The sequence below is a fragment of the Schistocerca piceifrons genome, chromosome 10 (assembly GCF_021461385.2).
Source record: "Schistocerca piceifrons isolate TAMUIC-IGC-003096 chromosome 10, iqSchPice1.1, whole genome shotgun sequence".
Lineage (NCBI taxonomy): Eukaryota > Metazoa > Arthropoda > Insecta > Orthoptera > Acrididae > Schistocerca > Schistocerca piceifrons.
In genome coordinates this window covers 146,093,246-146,113,102 of record NC_060147.1, presented here as the reverse complement: position 1 = coordinate 146,113,102, position 19,857 = coordinate 146,093,246, and the positions used below count along the sequence as shown (strand labels likewise).

Sequence of the window (19,857 nt, the reverse complement as noted above, 5' to 3'; positions counted from 1 at the left end):
TTATCGCCTTCTTCAGGCTATCTGCAAGCAAATACGCCTCGTTAAAAGTTGTAACATTATAACTAATAACGATTTCGTTTTCCTGTTTGCTAGTACTTACTGGCTCTGTCGCTGTCTTATAATCTTACTGTTGCATATGTCATTTTCAATTGCAACCAAGTTTTTAAATGTGTATCTCCAATTGCTGTTGTTCGCAGATGTAAGCTAGGACTTTTATAGCCAGTGGCGTTTTTGTTGTGGTTTTGACAGCTACGATTCACAGCTAATCCAGCGATGCTGTACGGTTACATCCTTTGCTGTGGATCGAGACTCCTCACGGACTGCTGATTATACTTCCACATTTACACGGCAAGACAACGGCAGTAGCCTTTGAACAACACGGCCACGCTGCACTGCAGCTGGGTACTTCTTTACCTAATCCGTGGTTCCAAACACACCAGATGAAAAAGGAAAATGCCATTTTCTGCGCTAGAAGAGTGGGGGAAAAGCGTCAGACTTCGAGGTCGAAAAGACGTCCTCCGCAGGAATGGAGTCGTGAGGCAGAGCAGGGCAGCTCGTGCCGTCACGGCTGCAGAGGGACGCCTGAGCCTCTTCTCGGTCCTAGAACGTAAAAAGTCGCTTCTGACAGCCAGTCCAAAGGTGATTTGTGCTTTCGATAGATTTCCCACGCTCGTCCGGCCCTGGCCTACACTTGACTTAACCAGCCCCAAAAAAGTAGATCTCGAAACACATTTTCTACAACTTTAGATTTCGCAGTCAATATTAAAAAATATAAAGTACTAACGAAATCAAACAAATCTGTTAAAAGTTTAAGCAAACAAAGTGTTGTCGATTTATCCTCGTTCCTACACGTCGAGGGGTATTAAAGTGGCGGCGATATTCCTTCATCATTTTTCTTAATATACAACAGGATTTTCTCAATAGTTCTGATTTTTCTTTTCCTTTCTAGATACGCAGTTTTCAGTTTCAACCTAACATTATCGGAATATTAATTATTTTTTGTCAAGATTTTCGAACGTCGTTTCCGTAATTTGTTAGACATCATGGATTTAATCATGCGAGGAAGTAATTTCAGACTGTCGAATAAAAAATGGTTCAAATGGCTCTGAGCACTATGGGACTTAACTTCTGAAGTCACCAGTCCCCTAGAACTTAGAACTACTTAAACCTAACTAACCTTAGGACATCACACACATCCATGCCCGAGGCAGGATTCGAACCTGCGACCGTAGTGGTCGCGCGGTTCCAGACTGTAGCGCCTACAACCGCTCGGCCATCCCGGCCGGCAATGCGGCATCGAACTTCATATTAATATCATGAGATGTACTTTGCTTATACCAACGAAATTCGCCTACTGTCTAGGTATCAGTCTACCATAAAAACCCTAAGCGGAAAAGTGTAAATAATCTCACATAAAGTAAGTTTTGTGTACTTGTTATTAAATTTAGTTAATTTCTCAAACTCACCGAATCAATTACACAAAAATTCGCAATTTTAGAACCTTGCCCCCTCTTGCAAAAAGTTCTGCAGCCGCCAAAGATCTTGGATAGAATAACGGAATAAACACAGATGTCATGCGCCAGATTGGCATTCGTTGCAAAGATCGTAAGAAAGCGTGATCTATCTCCTACAGAAGTACCGTCCGGCAAGTTGGTGAATTACTTATTTTCTAAGTTTGACTAACCAAATCTATAGAGCTCACTGAAGAGAGATCTGTGCGATTTTGTCGCGCGTTTAGTGAATCGAAGTGAGCCACAGAAACGCTCGATAGAGAAGTCGCTGTGCTGCTTGTAGATTGTTGTCAAAGTTTAGCGACAGCTCAACAAATACACCACCTCTGACATGCGTACCGTGAATGAGGAAGCACCCTGTAAGTTTTACAGAGTGACTCTGTGACTATGAAACTATGTGAAACAAATGACGGTATCTTTTGAATGCATAAACTTAGAAGCTTGGATTTACTGCAACACTAAGGGACTACGAATCTAAGTACGTGACATAAATTTCAATTTGGCCATTCCTGAGAAAAAGGGTTCTTAAGAGTGAACAGACAGACATACGGACAACAAAGGATGTCATAAGGGTTCCATTTTTACCGACTGAGGCACGGAATTAACATACGGAACTTTAAAAAGCAGGCCGCAACAATGGGCGATTAAGACTGGAGTGTTGCAGAGTGTGCACAGTTCACTCTCATAAAGGAAGAAACCATAGACACAGGCTAAATTTGTGTTATACTTCTGAGTATTACTTTTTGTCGCAATTCACTATGCAATGTAAGTCGTAAAGTTATTATTAACAAATTGCGTTGAAGAAAAACACTAACCAGTCTACGGCACATCGACTGGCCCCGCCACATTAGTCGATCCTAACCCCTTAACAAATGTGTGGGACTATTTCGCACAAGGGAAGGAAGGTAGAAATTAAGGTCCCCGCAGTTCGCCGGCTGTGTGGGATCTAATCGCGAACGAGTGGCTCGATCTCTTCCGTACAGGATAAGAGAAGAAACTCGCGGCCACCACCGAGGCGAGAGGCGGTCTTAACCGGTGACTGCTAAGGCCGACTTGACGTTCACCGCTGCACGACTCGGCTCAGTAGGGCAGAGGCTTGCGCGGAGCAGACGCAGACGGTCGCGACTGGCAGGACGCGCAGCGCTAGCTGGCGCCTGTGGTCCACACTCCAGCGAGCAGGGACTGCTTTTGAGAGTGCCAGTGCAGCAGGCCCTGCGTCGTTCCCGCAGTTGCGACACTTCGCACAGTTAAGTGGTCGACTGTTACTCGCCGCCACCTACTGTGGAACAGTTGAACGCGCATTGCGACCAGCATCTGCATCTATATCTACATGGATAGTCTGCAAATCACATTTAAGTGCCTGGCAGAGGGTTCATCGAACCACCTTCACAATTCTGTATTATTCCAAGCTCGTATAGCGCGCGGAAAGAATGAACACCTGTATCTTTCCGTACGAGCTCTGATTTCCCTTATTTTATCGTGGTGATCGTTCCTCCCTTGTAAGTCGGTGTCAACAAAATATTTTCGCATTCGGAGCAGAAAGTTGGTGATCGGAATTTCGTGAGAAGATTCCGTCGCAACGAAAAACGCCTTCCTTTTAATGATGTCCAGCCCAAATCCTGTATCATTTCTGTGACACTGCCGGCCGCGGTGGCCGTGCGGTTCTAGGCACTTCAGTCCGGAACCGCGTGACTGCTACGGTCGCAGATTCGAACCCTGCCTCGGGCTGGATGTGTGTGATGTCCTTAGGTTAGTTAGGTTTAAGTAGTTCTAAGTTGTAGGGGACTGATGACCTAAGATGTTGAGTCCCATAGTGCTCAGAGCCGTTTTTTTTCTGTGACACTCTCTCCCATATTTCGCGATAATACAAAACGTGCTGCCTTTCTTTGAACTTTTTCGATGTACTCCGTCAGTCCTACCTGGTAAGGATCCCACACCGGCAGCAGTATTTTAAAAGAGGACGGACAAACGTAGTGTAGGCAGTCTCCTTAGTAGGTCTGTTACATTTTCTAAGTGCCCTGCCAATAAAACGCAGCCTTCGGTTAGCCTTCCCCACAACATTTTCTGTGTGTTCTCTCCAATATCCGGGCTGTGGACAGCGAAAATCTCCTGCGACCGGGCGCTCGCTTCCTCCGACGACTACCGCCAAACGTACGCTGCATCTCTACGCTTGACGGCGGTCACGATTTCGAGATAGTTAGTGAAGTAGCTCACCACTGATCGCGTAATCGACCCCGGGGTGTTCAGCTCGCGGCGCATACACCCACGAGCGCACGGAAGCTGTTTCAGGCTGTCTTTTCATAAAACTAGGCCCGTTAACGCTTCGCTGACATCAGACAAACACTCCATAAATAGTAAAAAGGTACGACCTGGCTGACTTTGTTCCCACGTCCCTAGTAGAGCCGCAGAGTACTGCGTGCTACACGCAGTATCCGGACACGGGGGATGCCGCCGGCAGCCCAGCAACAGCGCAGCGGGCTGCTCTCCTGGAGCTGGATGCGGGACCCACGGCACCCCCTCGCTTTCCAGCCTTATCCAGTCAGTTAAAGAGAGACGTACGTACAGTTTTTTTAATTATTTTATTGGGTTTCAGGAGACATCATTTCACCAGATGCAATTATTGCACAGAATGATACAAACTGGACATTGGGCTGATTTCATTACAAAGTGTAAACAATGGTTCAAATGGCTTTGAGCACTATGGGACTTAACTGCTGAGGTCATCAGTCCCCTAGAACTTAGAACTACTCAAACCTAACTAACCCGTTCTCGCTTCTCGCGCCCGGGTTCCCTGGTTCGATTCCCGGCGGGGTCAGGGATTTTCTCTGCCTCGTGATGGCTGGGTGTTGTGTGATGTCCTTAGGTTAGTTAGGTTTAAGTAGTTCTAAGTTCTAGGGGACTGATGACCATAGATGTTAAGTCCCATAGTGCTCAGAGCCAGTCCCCATTAAAATAGACGGTAAGGTTTTTTTTTTTTTTTTAATTTGCTCCGTACTGTACATAGTGGACATCCGTTACACGTGCTGCACGACAGCTCCTGACTGTGATTGTAATTTTCCCAAATATGCTAATTAACTCAAACATAGTGAAGTGAGAAAGAGAGAAAGAAAGAAATATTTCAATCGTGGATACCGAGGAAAAAAAAAGAACAGTTTATCAAGTCGAGTAATATGTTGAACGTTCCGAGAAGACTGCAGACAAAATAAAGACAATGCAGACTAATATACAACACCTGTAAAGAAAAAAACAGGATGAGTGCAATGAGTGGAATATAAAATCAAATGCCGGCCGCGGTGGTCTCGCGGTTCTAGGCGAGCAGTCCGGAACCGCGCGACTGCTACGGTCGCAGGTTCGAATCCTGCCTCGGGCATGGATGTGTGTGGTGTCCTTAGGTTAGTTAGGTTTAAGTAGTTCTAAGTTCTAGGGGACTGATGACCACAGTAGTTAAGTCCCATAGTTCTCAGAGCCATTTGAACCATTTTTTATAAAATCAAATACTAAGGGGTATCTAAGGCAACATGTCGCTTAGCGGCAACACTAATTAACTTGTGCATTCAAGAATTAAGGAGGAAAGCGGGAAAACGTTTCAGAACGGGACTGAAAGCGAAAAAGAAACACAGCAATATATCTACATCTACATCCATACTCCGCAAGCCACCTGACGGTGTGTGGCGGAGGGGGAGAATATCGATTAGTGATGAAGAACATAAAGATGAAAGTGAGTATGAACAATTTAAAAGAGTACAATGACTTGCAATAAATGAATTGAGGCTGGAACAGCTGAAGAAGTGGGCGTTTTCTCCCACCTACAGAGCAAGATAAATCAAGGTGGGGAAGCAAGGGAAGCGTTTAGAATCAGATTAGTGCAGGCGAGGGAAGCTGTCGGGGATTAAAAAAAAGTGTGCTGGAACTCTGCCACGAGCTGTACGAAGCGTGTGCCTGCGCAGCAGGGCACTGAAGGAAAATCTCAGAAGACACTGGCATTTTAAAAGTCGCGCAATAGACATCTTTTAGAAGAGTATAGGCTACAGATATGAATCGTGAAACCACCTACTGTGGGTGTCCAACGAAAGAATACCAAAATGAATAGTCCAGTACTACCTAGGACGAGCAGAAATGTTGGCAAACCGAATTGATGGATCCAATAAATCCTGACTTCAAGCAGCAAACGAACCTAAACTCTGGTGTCTGGTGGAAGAACAAGAACACAGGTCTGGGACTGAACTGCCAACCTTCCAGTTTATAGTCAGCCAGTCACCTCCTGAGCAAGAGAGCAAATGTCGCAAACTGAATTGTGCACCTCTTCCCAGGACTGTACCTAGTTAAAACAACTGCATTTATTTCATTATATTTAAAAGAAACTAAATAATCTATTGCCGGCACTGGGACCTTGCGAGTAAGTAACTCTTTCCATTCACTGCTCAATTACACGGCAGCACACGCGTCCAGCAAATTCCTACCCCCACCGTTAATGCCTTACGAAAGCGGAGCCGCAAAATTTTCTTCCAAGTAATTCCTCTGTTGACCTGCTACCCCCCCTCCCCCCCCCCCCCAAAAAAAATAAAATAAAATAAACTTAGCCGCGTCGGGTTCGAACCTAGACCCTCCGTCACACACGGTAGCAACCCCGTTTGAGAAAGACTCGTAGAAAACAGTCTCGGCGGTGGTAGTGGCAGCAGTGCGCAATTAGCCGATTGTCGACGCAGATGTACTGTACTCACCATGTCGTCAGCGAGAAGAGAAGTTTGGATCGGGCTGCACTGCGGGAAGCCTGAGGTCCGGACTAGAAGTGCGGTGGCGCGCGGGCCCGCCGGCAGTTTTTATCGGCGCGCTCGCAGATGGCGCGCGAGTCGCGGCCGGGTTTCAGGTGACCGAGTTATAACGAGCGCGCCTCTGGCAGCCCTGGCGACGGAAGGCGGCCGCAGCCCCGTATTCCAGGCCGAGTGGCGAACGTATCGGCGTGGCGGCGATAAGCCGCCACTGGTTTTGCAACCGAATTAGACGTCCCCCTGAACTAATCACCGCAACTTGCGCGCTTGTGGACGCGCGTGGCGACAGTAATCCTTCCCGTTCACACCAGTTACCTCTCCAGAAAAATTCCGCAGCGTGTAATTTGCTCTGTTTCATCTTCGTGACTCAGGTGGCAGCGATTTGATTGTACGTAAAAATTTCAGCACGTAAAAACAATCTTCTCAAGTGTCTGGCAACTCCCCACGTATGGGCATCTCTGATGACGGCATGCCGACGGTTTCCCGCTCCCTAGGAAGAAATGCTTTCTTTTCTTAATTTATTGGCTTTCGGTACTTACCCATATAGCGATCTCAATAGCGCAGTGTCAATTATGACGATGACAACGCAAAGACAACACGACAACCAACCCTCGAGCGTAGAAAATCTCCGAAGCGGTCGGGTATCTAATCCCGACCCCCTCGGTTAGTCATCCGCCGCGCTGACCTCACAGCTGTCGAGGCGGACGAAGACATTCTTTGCGAAGGGATCTCGCGTCCCGCTCCGCAGTACAATCACGGTTGTCACTCAGAAAAACGCCAGACCGTGTGGTGGACATTGACTACACGTAAGTGTGCCCAGATCCACTTGTAGTGAAACGTCAAACTGTTCTGTCATTCATCACCAAACCACGATAGGATCTTTGCCGGTCTACTGCTATCTGGTGAATCAAACAAACGTATTCACACGAGTGCCGCAACACATCTACTGTGTGATTTGGCGACGATGCTACAAACTTATATCGACGACGGAAAAGCCTAATGTATCAGTTTGAAGTGAGGGAGGCTTGTCCGGAATCGCCTTAGTCGAAAGTTATAAGCGAAAATTCCTTCTATACCTCTGAATATATGTAGCGTTACTGTTGATGCTAAATTGTAGAGTAGGCAACATTCAGAGGTGGTAGTGCGGACCAAAACAAGGAAAAAAAGTCAAGTGAACATGACCTCCGAATTCGTACTTGTTCAGAGGAAGTGGCGTGTTTCACAGTATCGAAGATGAACAGGTGCTGACAGCTCTTCGTGCATGCGGTTTAGAGCCCGTGTTTACTGGACCTCTTTTTTTCTCGTTGAGTTCTATACTACCACCTCTGACAGTTGTCTGCCCTACAATGCCCTAGCAACAGCAGTACCGGTACCACTGTCGGAGGTGTCAGAACGATTTTCGCCCATAACTCGGTCGTCTCCGGACCAGCGGCCCTTTACCCTTCTGCATCGTCTCTGAGAGCCTGTAACATCACTACGGAATCATGCTGTACGTCAGCGCTGTAAATGTTAACAAATATTTCTCACCAGATGCGCACTGACGGGCGCAGTTTACAGCCCTAAAACCACATCACCGCCGCCATTATCAGCCGCCCAATGGTGCGGTTGTTTGGAAACTGGGCACGTTTTGGGAGGGGGGTGGGGGCTTTCACTTCCCAGCCAGGTCTCCCAATTTAAGTTTTCCGAAGGACATGATACGTAAGCCATAGACGAGAAGGGAGTGAGACAGGTTTGTTGCCAATTTCCAGTATCATTCGACCTGAACGTTGTCAAGGAGGAATTTCGAAAGGAAATAGTTCGAGGGGAGGAAATAACAATTGTAAGGTTTGCGGTGACATTGTAATTCTGTGAGAGATGTCGCGGCAAAAAGACTCGGAAGAGCGGTTCGAGCAGAGTGGATAGGGTCTCGAACACAAACTGTGATGTGAGCATCAAGAAAACTAAACTGAGGGTAATGGAATGCAGTTGAATTAAAGAAAGCGACGGCGAGGGAATTAGATTAGGAAGTGAGTCATTGAAAGAGTAGATGAGTTTTACTATTTGAGTGTAAAAGAACTGATGATGGTCAAAATAGAGAACATATAAAATGCAGATTGGCAATAGGAAGAATATCGTTTGTGAAAAAGAGGAATTTATTAACACCTGACATCAGTTTAAGTGTCAAAAAGTCTTTTCTGAAGATAAGTTGTCTGGGCTATTGATTTGTATGGAGTGAAAAGTGTCCTGTAAGCACTAAGGAACAACAAAAGTGCATACACTAGTTACGTGTATTCTGATCAGTAACAACAGACACTGGTCATCACAGCTTGTGTTCAAAATGATCACCGGCAGTGGCAACACACGCTCCCAGTTTAGTATGGAACGACGGCTGCACACGTACTGGTATTCCAGCGAATGTGTCCGAGTAGGCTGCAGTAATACCTCGTTGCATATCATCGCGTGTAGTTGCTATGTCCTTAGAGATAGCGTTTTTCAGCTTTCCCCACAGAAAAAAGTCTACAGGCGTCAAATCAGGGGAACGGGTCCTCTGCGTCCAATCCGTGAAGGCGTGCACTATTCGCTGGACAGCCATCGTGTTAATACCACAGGCTCCTCTTGGTCTGCAGAGGAACGTCTTCTAGCATCCGTGGGAGATGGTCTGTTAGGGGGCTGTGATACTTGTGCGCGTTCAGTGTTTCCTCTATGAAAAGAGGGCCTGTGAACTGATGGTTCACTATCCCACACCACACGTTTATATACTCTGTTTATATACGCTGACGTTCCACGTGATGAAGCCGACGGGGATTGTCAACAGACCAATAGTGCGTGTTTCGGCGGTTTACCTCAAGTGACTGGTAAAACTGGCGTCATCACTAAACAAAATAGATACCTAAGGAGTACCCTGTCTTAGTGCACATGTACAGAAATTAAGACGATCCTAATAATCGCTTCTATGCAGCTGTTGATGGAGAGAGATGCGACAGGGATGGAACGTATATCGAGGAGAATGCGTAGGATACTTGCCACTTCCTCATGTGACTACGCAGGAGCTAACGTGCGAATCAACTGCAGTAGCACTAAGAACATTAATTTCTCCCTCTTCTGTCCTCACTCGTTTCCTTCTGTAACGTTGTCTAGGTGTTACATTACCACTTTCACTTAACTGGTTGAAGAGGTTCATAAATAATTGCCGAAATGGTTGACGTGTATTGGTATATCTTGCCACGTACACAGTACAAGAACGAACTGCATTCTTCCTACACTCTCCATACACAATGAGCATATCGGCTTTTCCCAAGGAGCACACAGGCACACTGTAAGCAAACATAACCACATCGTATTAGCAGCTACGCAGGTTGAACGGCACAAACAAGTATCGGTGTGGAAACTTTTCGAAATACGATATCTCGTAAAGGATTCGCACTAGAATCCTGCAGTAAACACCAGTGACATTCTAATTTACCCTACTTTTAATTTGTTAATGTCAACAGGCATTGTTCCATTTAAAAAGTCTACATTTGTGCAAAAAACACACTTTCTAAGTATTATTACAATCTGTTTATTGGCTAACAATACGAGTCCCTGACTACCAATGCAATCTGTGAAAACCGAACATCAATAGTACTTTTCATTTCCGCAACATTTGCGGTGCAAGTTTTAGGTGACTCATCCTGTATGTGCGACGACCATAGGTCCACTCTTTCAGTGCCGTCGCACGCCGAGCCCGACCTGTTGCGGAAATGGGTTCGTGGGTGACGGCACGCCGGCAGCGTGTGTGTGTGTGTGTGTGGAGGTTGCTCGCGTGGCCGGGGCGGTTAAGGCGGCCGCTCGCGTCAAGCGGGAGACCCGGGTTCGAGTCCTCGTCCGGCACAATCTTTCACCTGTTACCGTCGAATCATGTAGACGACCAAATGTCATTACAAAAAAACCTTTTAATTGCACAGGACAGACTAGCATGGAGAGCTGCATCAGTCCAGTCTTAGGACCCCACAACAACAACAACAACGTTTCCTCAAACTACGGTAGGTATTTGGAAATTTGTGGTAAGGTCTTATGGGACCAAACTGCTGAAGCCATCGGTCCCTAAGCTTACACACTACTTAAGCTAAGGACAACACACACACACACACACACACACACACACACACACACACACACACACACACACACACACACATGCCCGGGGAAGGACTCGAACCTCGGACAGGGGGAGCCGCGCGGACCGTGCAAGACGCCTCAGACCCCGCGGCACTACGGTAAGTAAATGGCAGCATGGTTTGAAGCGCGAAGACTGCCTGTTACCTCTTGGACAGCGTTTCCCCCTCTCTTGTTTCTGAGTCGAACAATAAGGAAACGAAATATGTACGTTTACGTATTTATCATAGCAAGGTTAGGGCTTCGTCATCAGGCTCTCTCTTACATCTAACAAGACGTCCTAGATAGTTTACTTTATGTTCGTAACGACACACATTTTGTATGAGATCTTACACTGCATTTGGAATTCAACACTTAGAGAGAACGTTAACAGTGGAAAAGAGTAGTAGCTATAGTATGAATTTCGTGAAGATCAACCACTACATTTTATTTTGCACGAACATTTATCTGTGACCAGGATGTTGTTGTTGTTGTCTTCAGTCCTGAGACTGGTTTGATGCAGCTCTCCATGCTACTCTATCCTGTGCAAGCTTCTTCATCTCCCGGTACCTACTGCATCCTACATCCTTCTGAATCTTCTTAGTGTATTCATCTCTTGGTCTCCCTCTACGATTTTTACCCTCCACGGTGCCCTCCAATGCTAAATTTGTGATCCCTTGATGCCTCAAAACATGTCCTACCAACCGATCCCTTCTTCTAGTCAAGTTGTGCCACAAACTCCTCCCCAATCCTACTCAATACCTCCTCATTAGTTATGTGATCTACCCACCTTATCTTCAGCATTCTTCTGTAGCACCACATTTCGAAAGCTTCTATTCTCTTCTTGTCCAAACTAGTTATCGTCCATGTTTCACTTCCATACATGGCTACACTCCATACAAATACTTTCAGAAATGACTTCCTGACATTTAAATCTATACTCGATGTAAACAAATTTCTGTTCTTCAGAAACGCTTTCCTTGCCATTGCCAGTCTACATTTTATATCCTCTCTGCTTCGACCATCATCGGTTATTTTACTCCCTAAATAGCAAAACTCCCTTACTACTCTAAGTGTCTCATTTCCTAATCTAATTCCCTCAGCATCACCCGACTTAATTTGACTACATTCCATTATCCTCGTTTTGCTTTTGTTGATGTCCATCTTGTATCCTCCTTTCAAGACACTGTCCATTCCATTCAACTGCTCTTCCAAGTCCTTTGGTGTCTCTGACAGAATTACAATGTCATCGGCGAACCTCAAAGTTTTTACTTCTTCTCCATGAATTTTAATACCTACTCCGAATTTTTCTTTTGTTTCCTTTACTGCTTGCTCAATATACAGATTGAATAACATCGGGGAGAGGCTACAACCCTGTCTCACTCCTTTCCCAACCACTGCTTCCCTTTCATGCCCCTCGAGTCTTATAACTGCCATCTGGTTTCTGTACAAGTTGTAAATAGCCTTTCGCTTCCTGTATTTTACCCCTGCCACCTTCAGAATTTGAAAGAGAGTATTCCAGTTAACATTGTCAAAAGCTTTCTCTAAGTCTACAAATGCTAGAAACGTAGGTTTGCCTTTTCTTAATCTTTCTTCTAAGATAAGTCGTAAGGTCAGTATTGCCTCACGTGTTCCAACATTTCTACGGAATCCAAACTGATCTTCCCCGAGGTAGGCTTCTACCAGTTTTTCCATTCGTCTGTAAAGAATTCGCGTTAGTATTTTGCAGCTGTGACTTATTAAACTGATAGTTCGGTAATTTTCACATCTGTCAACACCTGCTTTCTTTGGGATTGGAATTATTATATTCTTCTTGAAGTCTGAGGGTATTTCGCCTGTCTCATACATCGTGCTCACCAGATGGTAGAGTTTTGTGACCAGGATATGTTCGTGCAAAATAAGAACATAACGTACAGCTGCACAATAATAATATGAAAATTTTGAGGAATCAGAAAATTATCTTTACAATAGGAGAGTGACGTACTCTTTGGACCAAATCGACACGACTAGCGCCGCAGACGACAATACGCCTTTTCCTAAGAAAGTCGTGTGACGTGGGAAGAGGAGGGGAGGAGGAGAGGTTCAAAAAAATGGTTCAAATGGCTCTGAGCACTATGGGACTCAACTGCTGAGGTCATTAGTCCCCTAGAACTTAGAACTAGTTAAACCTAACTAACCTAAGGACATCACACACATCCATGCCCGAGGCAGGATTCGAACCTGCGACCGTAGCAGTCTCGCGGTTCTGGACTGAAGCGCCTAGAACCGCACGACCACCGCGGCCGGCGGAGGAGAGGTGTGACTTACAGATGGGGCAGAGGGAAGTTGGTCAGTGTGACTGCCTGTTGCATTTTTATGGCAGTAGACTATTGAGTGTTACTCGGAGAGCAAAATATGTGTCACACAATTGGCTTAGAAGCTCTCTGACTGGTCTGTTTCCAAGAAATTGTCACGGCTTAGGAAAGGGGATGGGGATTGACGTGGCTTAGGAACGGGGTAGAGGAGGGGGCACGTGGGAGGGGGGTCAAGGAGGGCAGTGTGGGACGGTCCTAGCCGCGTGCATTTGGTCCACAGGGTACATTACCCTCCTGCTTCATAGCACCAGACAGAGAATACTCGCGTCGTTATCGCCACCACCACCATCATCTTCATCACAGTTGCAGCAGCTGCCACTCGACATCGACCGCTCGATATATTTCTTCTAGACTTTTCCAAGCACTGCGGTTTTCTAATGTCGTCTCATCCCAACTTCTGTTAGATCGTCGTCTCAGGGTTTCCCCATCTCTGGGAACACAGCATAGAACTTCGTCGATCCAGCTGTCATCCAGTGGACAGGCTATATTGACCGCCAACCTTCATCGTATTACGTCCGGTGCTGCACACACGCTGCTCCCTGGTCCGTTTGTTGCCCTCTCTCCCAGAAACTGCCAAAAGGCCTGTCTCCACTGCTCGTTGTACAGTTGTCGCATCGGAAGTCCACTTCTTACTTTCGGAAGTGAAAAACTAATTGCAAATTTTCCTTATCAGAATCATCGGAAAGTTAGTTTTGAATACCTGTTTAGTTTGCCCCGTGCCTGGCAGGGCATTTTAAGTCTCGTCTTCGCTGTCCTCAACTGCTCAAAATAAGAGAGATAGTCAGAAACCGATAATTTGATGAAAGGCGTCCGTTATGGTCGGCCATCTTCCGTGTGCTCTTTGCTGTTATATCCGATCGACTTCCGCACGTTCACGGCTGCGCTGGTTGCACGCCTGTGGTCTCTGAGGCGAGAGTGCCTTCGGCGCTGCACGCGGCTTGCGCCCTGGAAGGATAACAAAGAATTCTGCATCACGATACTCCGTGTTTTGTGCTGCTCTAGAGTGAAGGTGTGTTCTGCTCGTGTGTGATATGGTGAGCTAACGAACGTGGCTGTATTAACATACACTGAGGCGAAACCACGCATGAGAGCAGCAGTGGGCTTGTATTGAGAAAGTGATGATAACGAGCAGATCCAACAGTCTGTTCTGCAACAGAACTAACATTCTCCACATTCGGCTATCTAACGAGTTGCACTGGAACAGTGCCGCTTCGGAGAGAGAGAGAGAGAGAGAGAGAGAGAGAGAGAGAGAGAGAGAGAGAGAGAGAGAGGCACTCGCCGTCACGATCGATGTGGGACAGATTCCGTTTGTTTCTGATTCGCAGTTGGGTCTAGCGAGCCCATATCTCATTCACCAAGAGGTTTTGCATTTTGTATGTTCTCTTTCAAATCCACTTCACGGAGCAGGTCTTTGTCCTGAGAGCACAACGTAAATCGTGTAACACTGATCTGATTGTTCTGTGTGGAATGCTTCTGCTTTTTAGGATCAAATAATAACCCCGAAGTTAAAGAGAACTGCTATTTCGATCCTTTCGTCAATTTAATTAAAAAATTATCGGTTTACTTCCGCAAGACGGCAGCAGTGAACAGTCGCGAGGCTTGCACTGATGCTTTATGCAGGGGTAGTTACAGAACTGTTAACGTGTTTTACTTCTATGACAGTTGAATTGGAATGACGTCTGCTCCGAGCAGTTTATTCGAATATCAAGCATTTCTCAGCACCAGTCAGTTATTTTCAGATCGAGGAAGGTAAGTTTGCCTCGAAAGATCAAGGACGACATCTGTTTCCTCATATCGTTATCATGTTACGTTACTAGGTCACCGAATCTGCAGTAGATCATTCAGTGATGAATTGTTCCTGTGAATAGTCAGATCGCTTAATAACATAATTTCCTTTGAGCTTTCTTCACTTGTTAAGGGTGCATCTTTAATCAGGGCAATTTCAAGTGCAACTGCACTGCTACTAGCGAAGACCCTTCAATTTTACACACACCATAGGGTGAGTATTTGTGTTGTTTCCTTACATTCAGGTTGCACATAAGCGACCTATAAATTTTGAAACTCATTTATCTTTACAAACATTCGTTTATTATTCAAGATCACAAAAATTATTTACACCGTCCAGTCATTTTAATGTCGCCACATTTTGCAGCGCAGGCCAGTGAGACCTGCAGGGGGAGAGTCACTGAGGTTCAGGAAGGTGCAGACAGCGGTGTGGAGCCACACCGTGGCAGGCTGCTCCAGGTCTCTTCCGTCGAGATGGACTGACAGGTTCACTGATGGCCAGAGGAGCACGGTAAACCCGGCCCGGTGCTCTTCGAATCACGCACGAGCACTGCGACCTGTGTGACATGTTGGATTTTCCCGCTAGCAGATGCCACCGTGCCGAGGAATCATACTGCGATGGTAGGGGTGGAATGGTCCCCAAGGATTCAGGTACACTTGCGATGATTCGTTGTGCCTTTCAGATCACTCAGGGACTGAGACGAAAACCTTGCCCAGACCGTAACTCCCCCTCCTCCGACAATTGTCGCAGGGCCGATGGAGCATGGAACGTGGTTCATCTTAAAAGGCTACCTGTCGCCGCTCACACACATCAGACACTCACATCGGTACTAAACGTTGTATGTCGATAGAGTATCAACCGAAACTCCGATTTAGTTCGTACTACGTGCTGCCGTCCAGCAGAACGGGCGTAAACGATAATTAAAAGTAACACCAGAACTATGGAACACAGGAAAAGCGCAACTGAAAATAACATGTATAGCTTCCTTGAGTAAGTTGGTTGAGCGTTAGATCGTCCTGGGATCATACCCCAATTGTGACAATTTTTTTACTGTATTATGCGTGAATGCCTTATATAGGACTATTAATACTTTCGCACGTGTGATGCAACTGTTTTTTCCGATTGCTTATGTTTGATCTGTGTCCGGGAGTCTCCATTCGGGGAAGTTCAGCCGCTGAGTTGCAAGTCTTTTTTCAGGCGACGCCACCTTGGGCGACTTGCGTGTGGGTGATGATGAGAGGATGATGAAGACAACGTAACACACAGTCCACGAGCGGAGAAAACCTCCAACCCGGCCGGGAACGAGACCCGGGCCCGCTGCACGGTAGGAGAACACACGTTACTACTCAGCTAAGCGGGCGGGCTGTTTGTTCTGTGAAACTACAAATGCACTAGCTGTTTCATCACGAGTGCTGTCTGTTCTGTCGCACATGTACTCTATAGGTTTGCTGCTTTCAACTAACTAAGCGAAAGCAGACTGCCGAAAGAACATTACAACAAACTCGGAAAAGTCCTTTTACACGCCAGGAAAAATGTTCTCCCCATATAACAGTTACACGCGTAAGCGGTTAAAAGTAATTGTCATCAGTGGGCTTTGGAGACGGGATCTTTGGCACGATGATCTCACGCTCTACCAACTCACCACGCGAGAGCTACAAAACCTGTCACTCACAGTTACGCCTTTCCTGTGCTCCGTAGTTCTGGCTTTACTTTTAATTACCGTTTACGTATTTTCTACTGGATGACAGCGCATAGCACCAACTACATCGCAGTTTTGGTTTGTACTCTATCTACACACAACACTTGGTACCGATCTGAGTCACTGACGGCTGGAGGTCTGGGTGCCAGTGGACGTCCAGCCTCCGTCGCCGAAGAACGGCAGTCGACACGGCTGCACGAACCAGGCCCCTGCTGCTGCGGAGGCCGCAGAGGCACTGTCGGTGGGCCTCGGTTCACCTGGGTGGTCAGCTGCACGCCCATTCGCGCGCACACGTCTCCGCAGCCGTCGTCCACCATGTCTGTCATTTATTGCTCGTGATTGTTGTTGTTGTGGTCTTCAGTCCTGAGACTACTTTGATGCAGCTCTCCATGCTACTCTATCCTGTGCAAGCTTCTTCATCTCCCAGTACCTACTGCAACCTACATCCTTCTGAATCTGCTTAGTGTATTCATCTCTTGGTCTCCCTCTACGATTTTTACCCTCCACGCTGCCCTCCAATACTAAATTGGTGATCCCTTGATGCCGCAGAACATGTCCTACCAACCGAGCCCTTCTTCTAGTCAAGTTGTGCCACAAACTCTTCTCCCCAATCCTAACAACACCTCCTCATTAGTTATGTGATCTACCCATCTAATCTTCAGCATTCTTCTGTAGCACCACATTTCGAAAGCTTCTATTCTCTTCTTGTCCAAACTATTTCTCGTCCATGTTTCACTTCCATACATGACTACACCCAATGCAAATACTTTCAGGAACGACTTCCTGACACTTAACTCTATACTCGATGTAAACAAATTTCTGTTCTTCTGAAACGCTTTCCTTGCCATTGCCAGTCTACATTTTATATCCTCTCTACTTTGACCGTCATCAGTTATTTTGCTCCCCAAATAGGAAAACTCCTTTAAAACTGTAAGTGTCTCATTTCCTAATCTTATTCCCTCAGCATCACCAGATTTAATTCGAGTACATTCCATTATCCTCGTTTTGCTTTTGTTGATGTTCATCTTATATCCGCCTTTCAAGACACTGTCCATTCCGTTAAACTGCTCTTCCAAGTCCTTTGCTGTCTCTGACAGAAACACAATGTAATCGGCGAACCCCGAAGTTTTTATTTCTTCTCCATGGATTTTAATACCTCCTCCAAAATTTTCTTTTGTTTCCTTCACTGCTTGCTCAATATACAGATTGAATAACATCGGGGATAGGCTACAACCCTGTCTCACTCCCTTCTCAACCACTGCTTCCCTTTCATGCCCCTCGACTCTTATAAATGCCATCTGGTTTCTGTTCAAATTGTAAATAGCCTTTCGCTCTCTGTATTTTACCCCTACGATCTTCAGAATTTGAATGAGAGTATTCCAGTCAACAGTGTCAAAAGCTTTCTCTAAGTCTGCAAATGCTAGAAACATAGGTTTGCCTTTCCTTAATCTATTTTCTAAGATAAGTCGTAGAGTCAGTATTGCCTCACGTGTTCCAATATTTTTACGAAATCCAAACTCATCTTCCCCGAGGTCGGCTTCTACCAGTTTTTCCATTCGTCTGTAAAGAATTCGCATTAGTATTTTGCACCCGTGACTTATTAAAGTGATATTTCAGTAATTTTCACATCTGTCAACACCTGCTTTCTTTGGGATTGGAATTACTATATTCTTCTTGAAGTCTGAGGGTATTTCGCCTGTCTCATACAATTTTGCTCGCCAGATGGTAGAGTTTTGTCGGGGCTGACTCTCCCAAGGCTGTCGGTAGTTCTAATGAAATGTTGTCTACTCCCGGGGCCTTGTTTCGACTTAGGTCTTCCAGTGCTCTGTCAAACTCTTCACGCAGTAGCGTATCTCCCATTTCATCTTCATCTACATCCTCTTCCATTTCCATAACATTGCCCTCAACATAGAGTATACCATGCAGTTCGCGAGGTTGAAGCAGCCGGCTACCCTGACCACTGCCTTACGGCATGTGGTTCGTGTGGGACGCGAGAACGGCAGGAAGGTCACCTTCTCGGTAATGGAGGCTGTAGACAGAATACAGCTAAAGTCAGTGAATCTCCCCACCGACTTCGGAGCCCCGCGCGACTTACTAAAGAAAGTCTTTGAAAGACGAGGCGAGAAATTCGACCTCAATGACATTTACGCACAACCCATTGTGGCAAATGGACGAATTACGTTCGACTGGAGTAAGACTTGGCCTAACAATCACATCCATACGTACTTTCCATAATGATCAAAATTACCATTGACCAACTTAATACTCACAACAGCAGATTAGAGATGCAGGAGCTGCGTAAGGAGGTGGAGGAGAAAAGACTGGATGTGCTCTGCCTGCAGGAGCCTTACTACAAAGCTGGAAAAATAGCATTTGCAAATGCGACCTGGCAGGTTGTCAGCAGAGGGGAAGACCCGAAAGCGGCGATAATAATAACAAAGTCCTGAGGGCTACGATACTCTAACAGTACACAACTAGTCACTGCAATATCGTGGAGCTGCAATCTCCCAAGGGAGTAATCACACTAGTTGACATGTACTTCCAATACGGCGACAACATCGAGAGACATCTTGACCACCTGACTACAGTAACAACGGCGTTGCAGGGACGAAAAGTGATAATAACTGCTGACATCAATGGAAAATCCCCCCTGTGGTACAGCGGTATAAGGGACACAAACGGAGAAAAGGTAAGAGAATTCATCAGAATTCATCATGGTCTCGCAACTAGTGGTGGCCAACAAGCCCGGCAACCCTCCTACCTACGCTGGAGGAGGAGGACTAGGCACAAACATTGATGTGACCTTAGTAACACCAAACGCAGTCAATATCATCCAACAGTGGAAGGTTGAAGAAAATGCCACCACTGGCGACCATAATCTCATAACTTTCACCCTAGGTGATAGAGAGTGCCACTGGGCCATGGGGTGGGAGGTGCAAATGAATTATAAAAGAGCTGACTGGGAACGCCTAGCGAGGGAGTGTGACGTTACTGCTTTGCCAGAGGGTGACATTCACGAGGACATAGACGTGAACGAGAGAGCTGAGGAACTGGTGAGTGCAATAACTAGAGCGGTGAAAGCAGCTGTACCAACTAGGAGGAAGGCCATGGCGGCAGCTAAGATTCCAAAAGGAACTAAGAGCCGTAAGAACAAGAAGCTGGGAGAGCTATGTCCAGAATCAATTAGCCTTAGACCCATGGGGCACACCTATGGAGTTGTCAACAGTCAGGCATGGGGACGGGATGACGGAAACCTGGTAGGAGACTGCAGAGGTCCTCCTCCAGTCCCTGTTCCCTGATGATAGCGCGGATGGGAAAACTGATAACAATGACACGGCAGTCTACCCCTTCTTTGAAGAGGAGGTGGCTGTCCACATAAGATCACTAAAGAGAGGTAAAGCTCCCGGGCAAGACGGCGCTGTGGCGGAGGTGGTGCAATTCTTAGCCCCCCAGCTAATTGCACCACTCACTCACCTATATATTAGGCAAAGGAACTTCCCGAAGATCTGGAAGATTGCAAATGTTGTGATTGTCAAAAAAGGACCTGATAAAGACCCGAGAGAAACAAAATCATATCGACCAATATGTTTGTTGGACCTACTTGGGAAGATATAAGAGAAACTAC

The 19,857-nt window shown here is 46.3% G+C and overlaps 1 protein-coding gene across 2 annotated transcripts in view; it reads right to left on the bottom strand.

Moving 5' to 3' along the window:
* LOC124718952 (myosin light chain 1) overlaps window positions 1–6,365 on the bottom strand; it is a 69,749-nt gene extending 63,384 nt beyond the window's left edge. Inside the window, exon 1 of one of the 2 annotated variants that reach the window (XR_007005951.1) lies at window positions 6,233–6,365. Coding sequence is in view for 1 of the 2 variants with exons in the window: in XM_047244620.1 (XP_047100576.1) it covers window positions 6,233–6,235 (3 nt within the window). In the remaining variant the exon portion in view is untranslated. The remainder of the gene's footprint in view (window positions 1–6,232) is intronic. The other variant, XM_047244620.1, reaches the window with a different exon arrangement.
* Window positions 6,366–19,857: the final 13,492 nt, after the last annotated feature.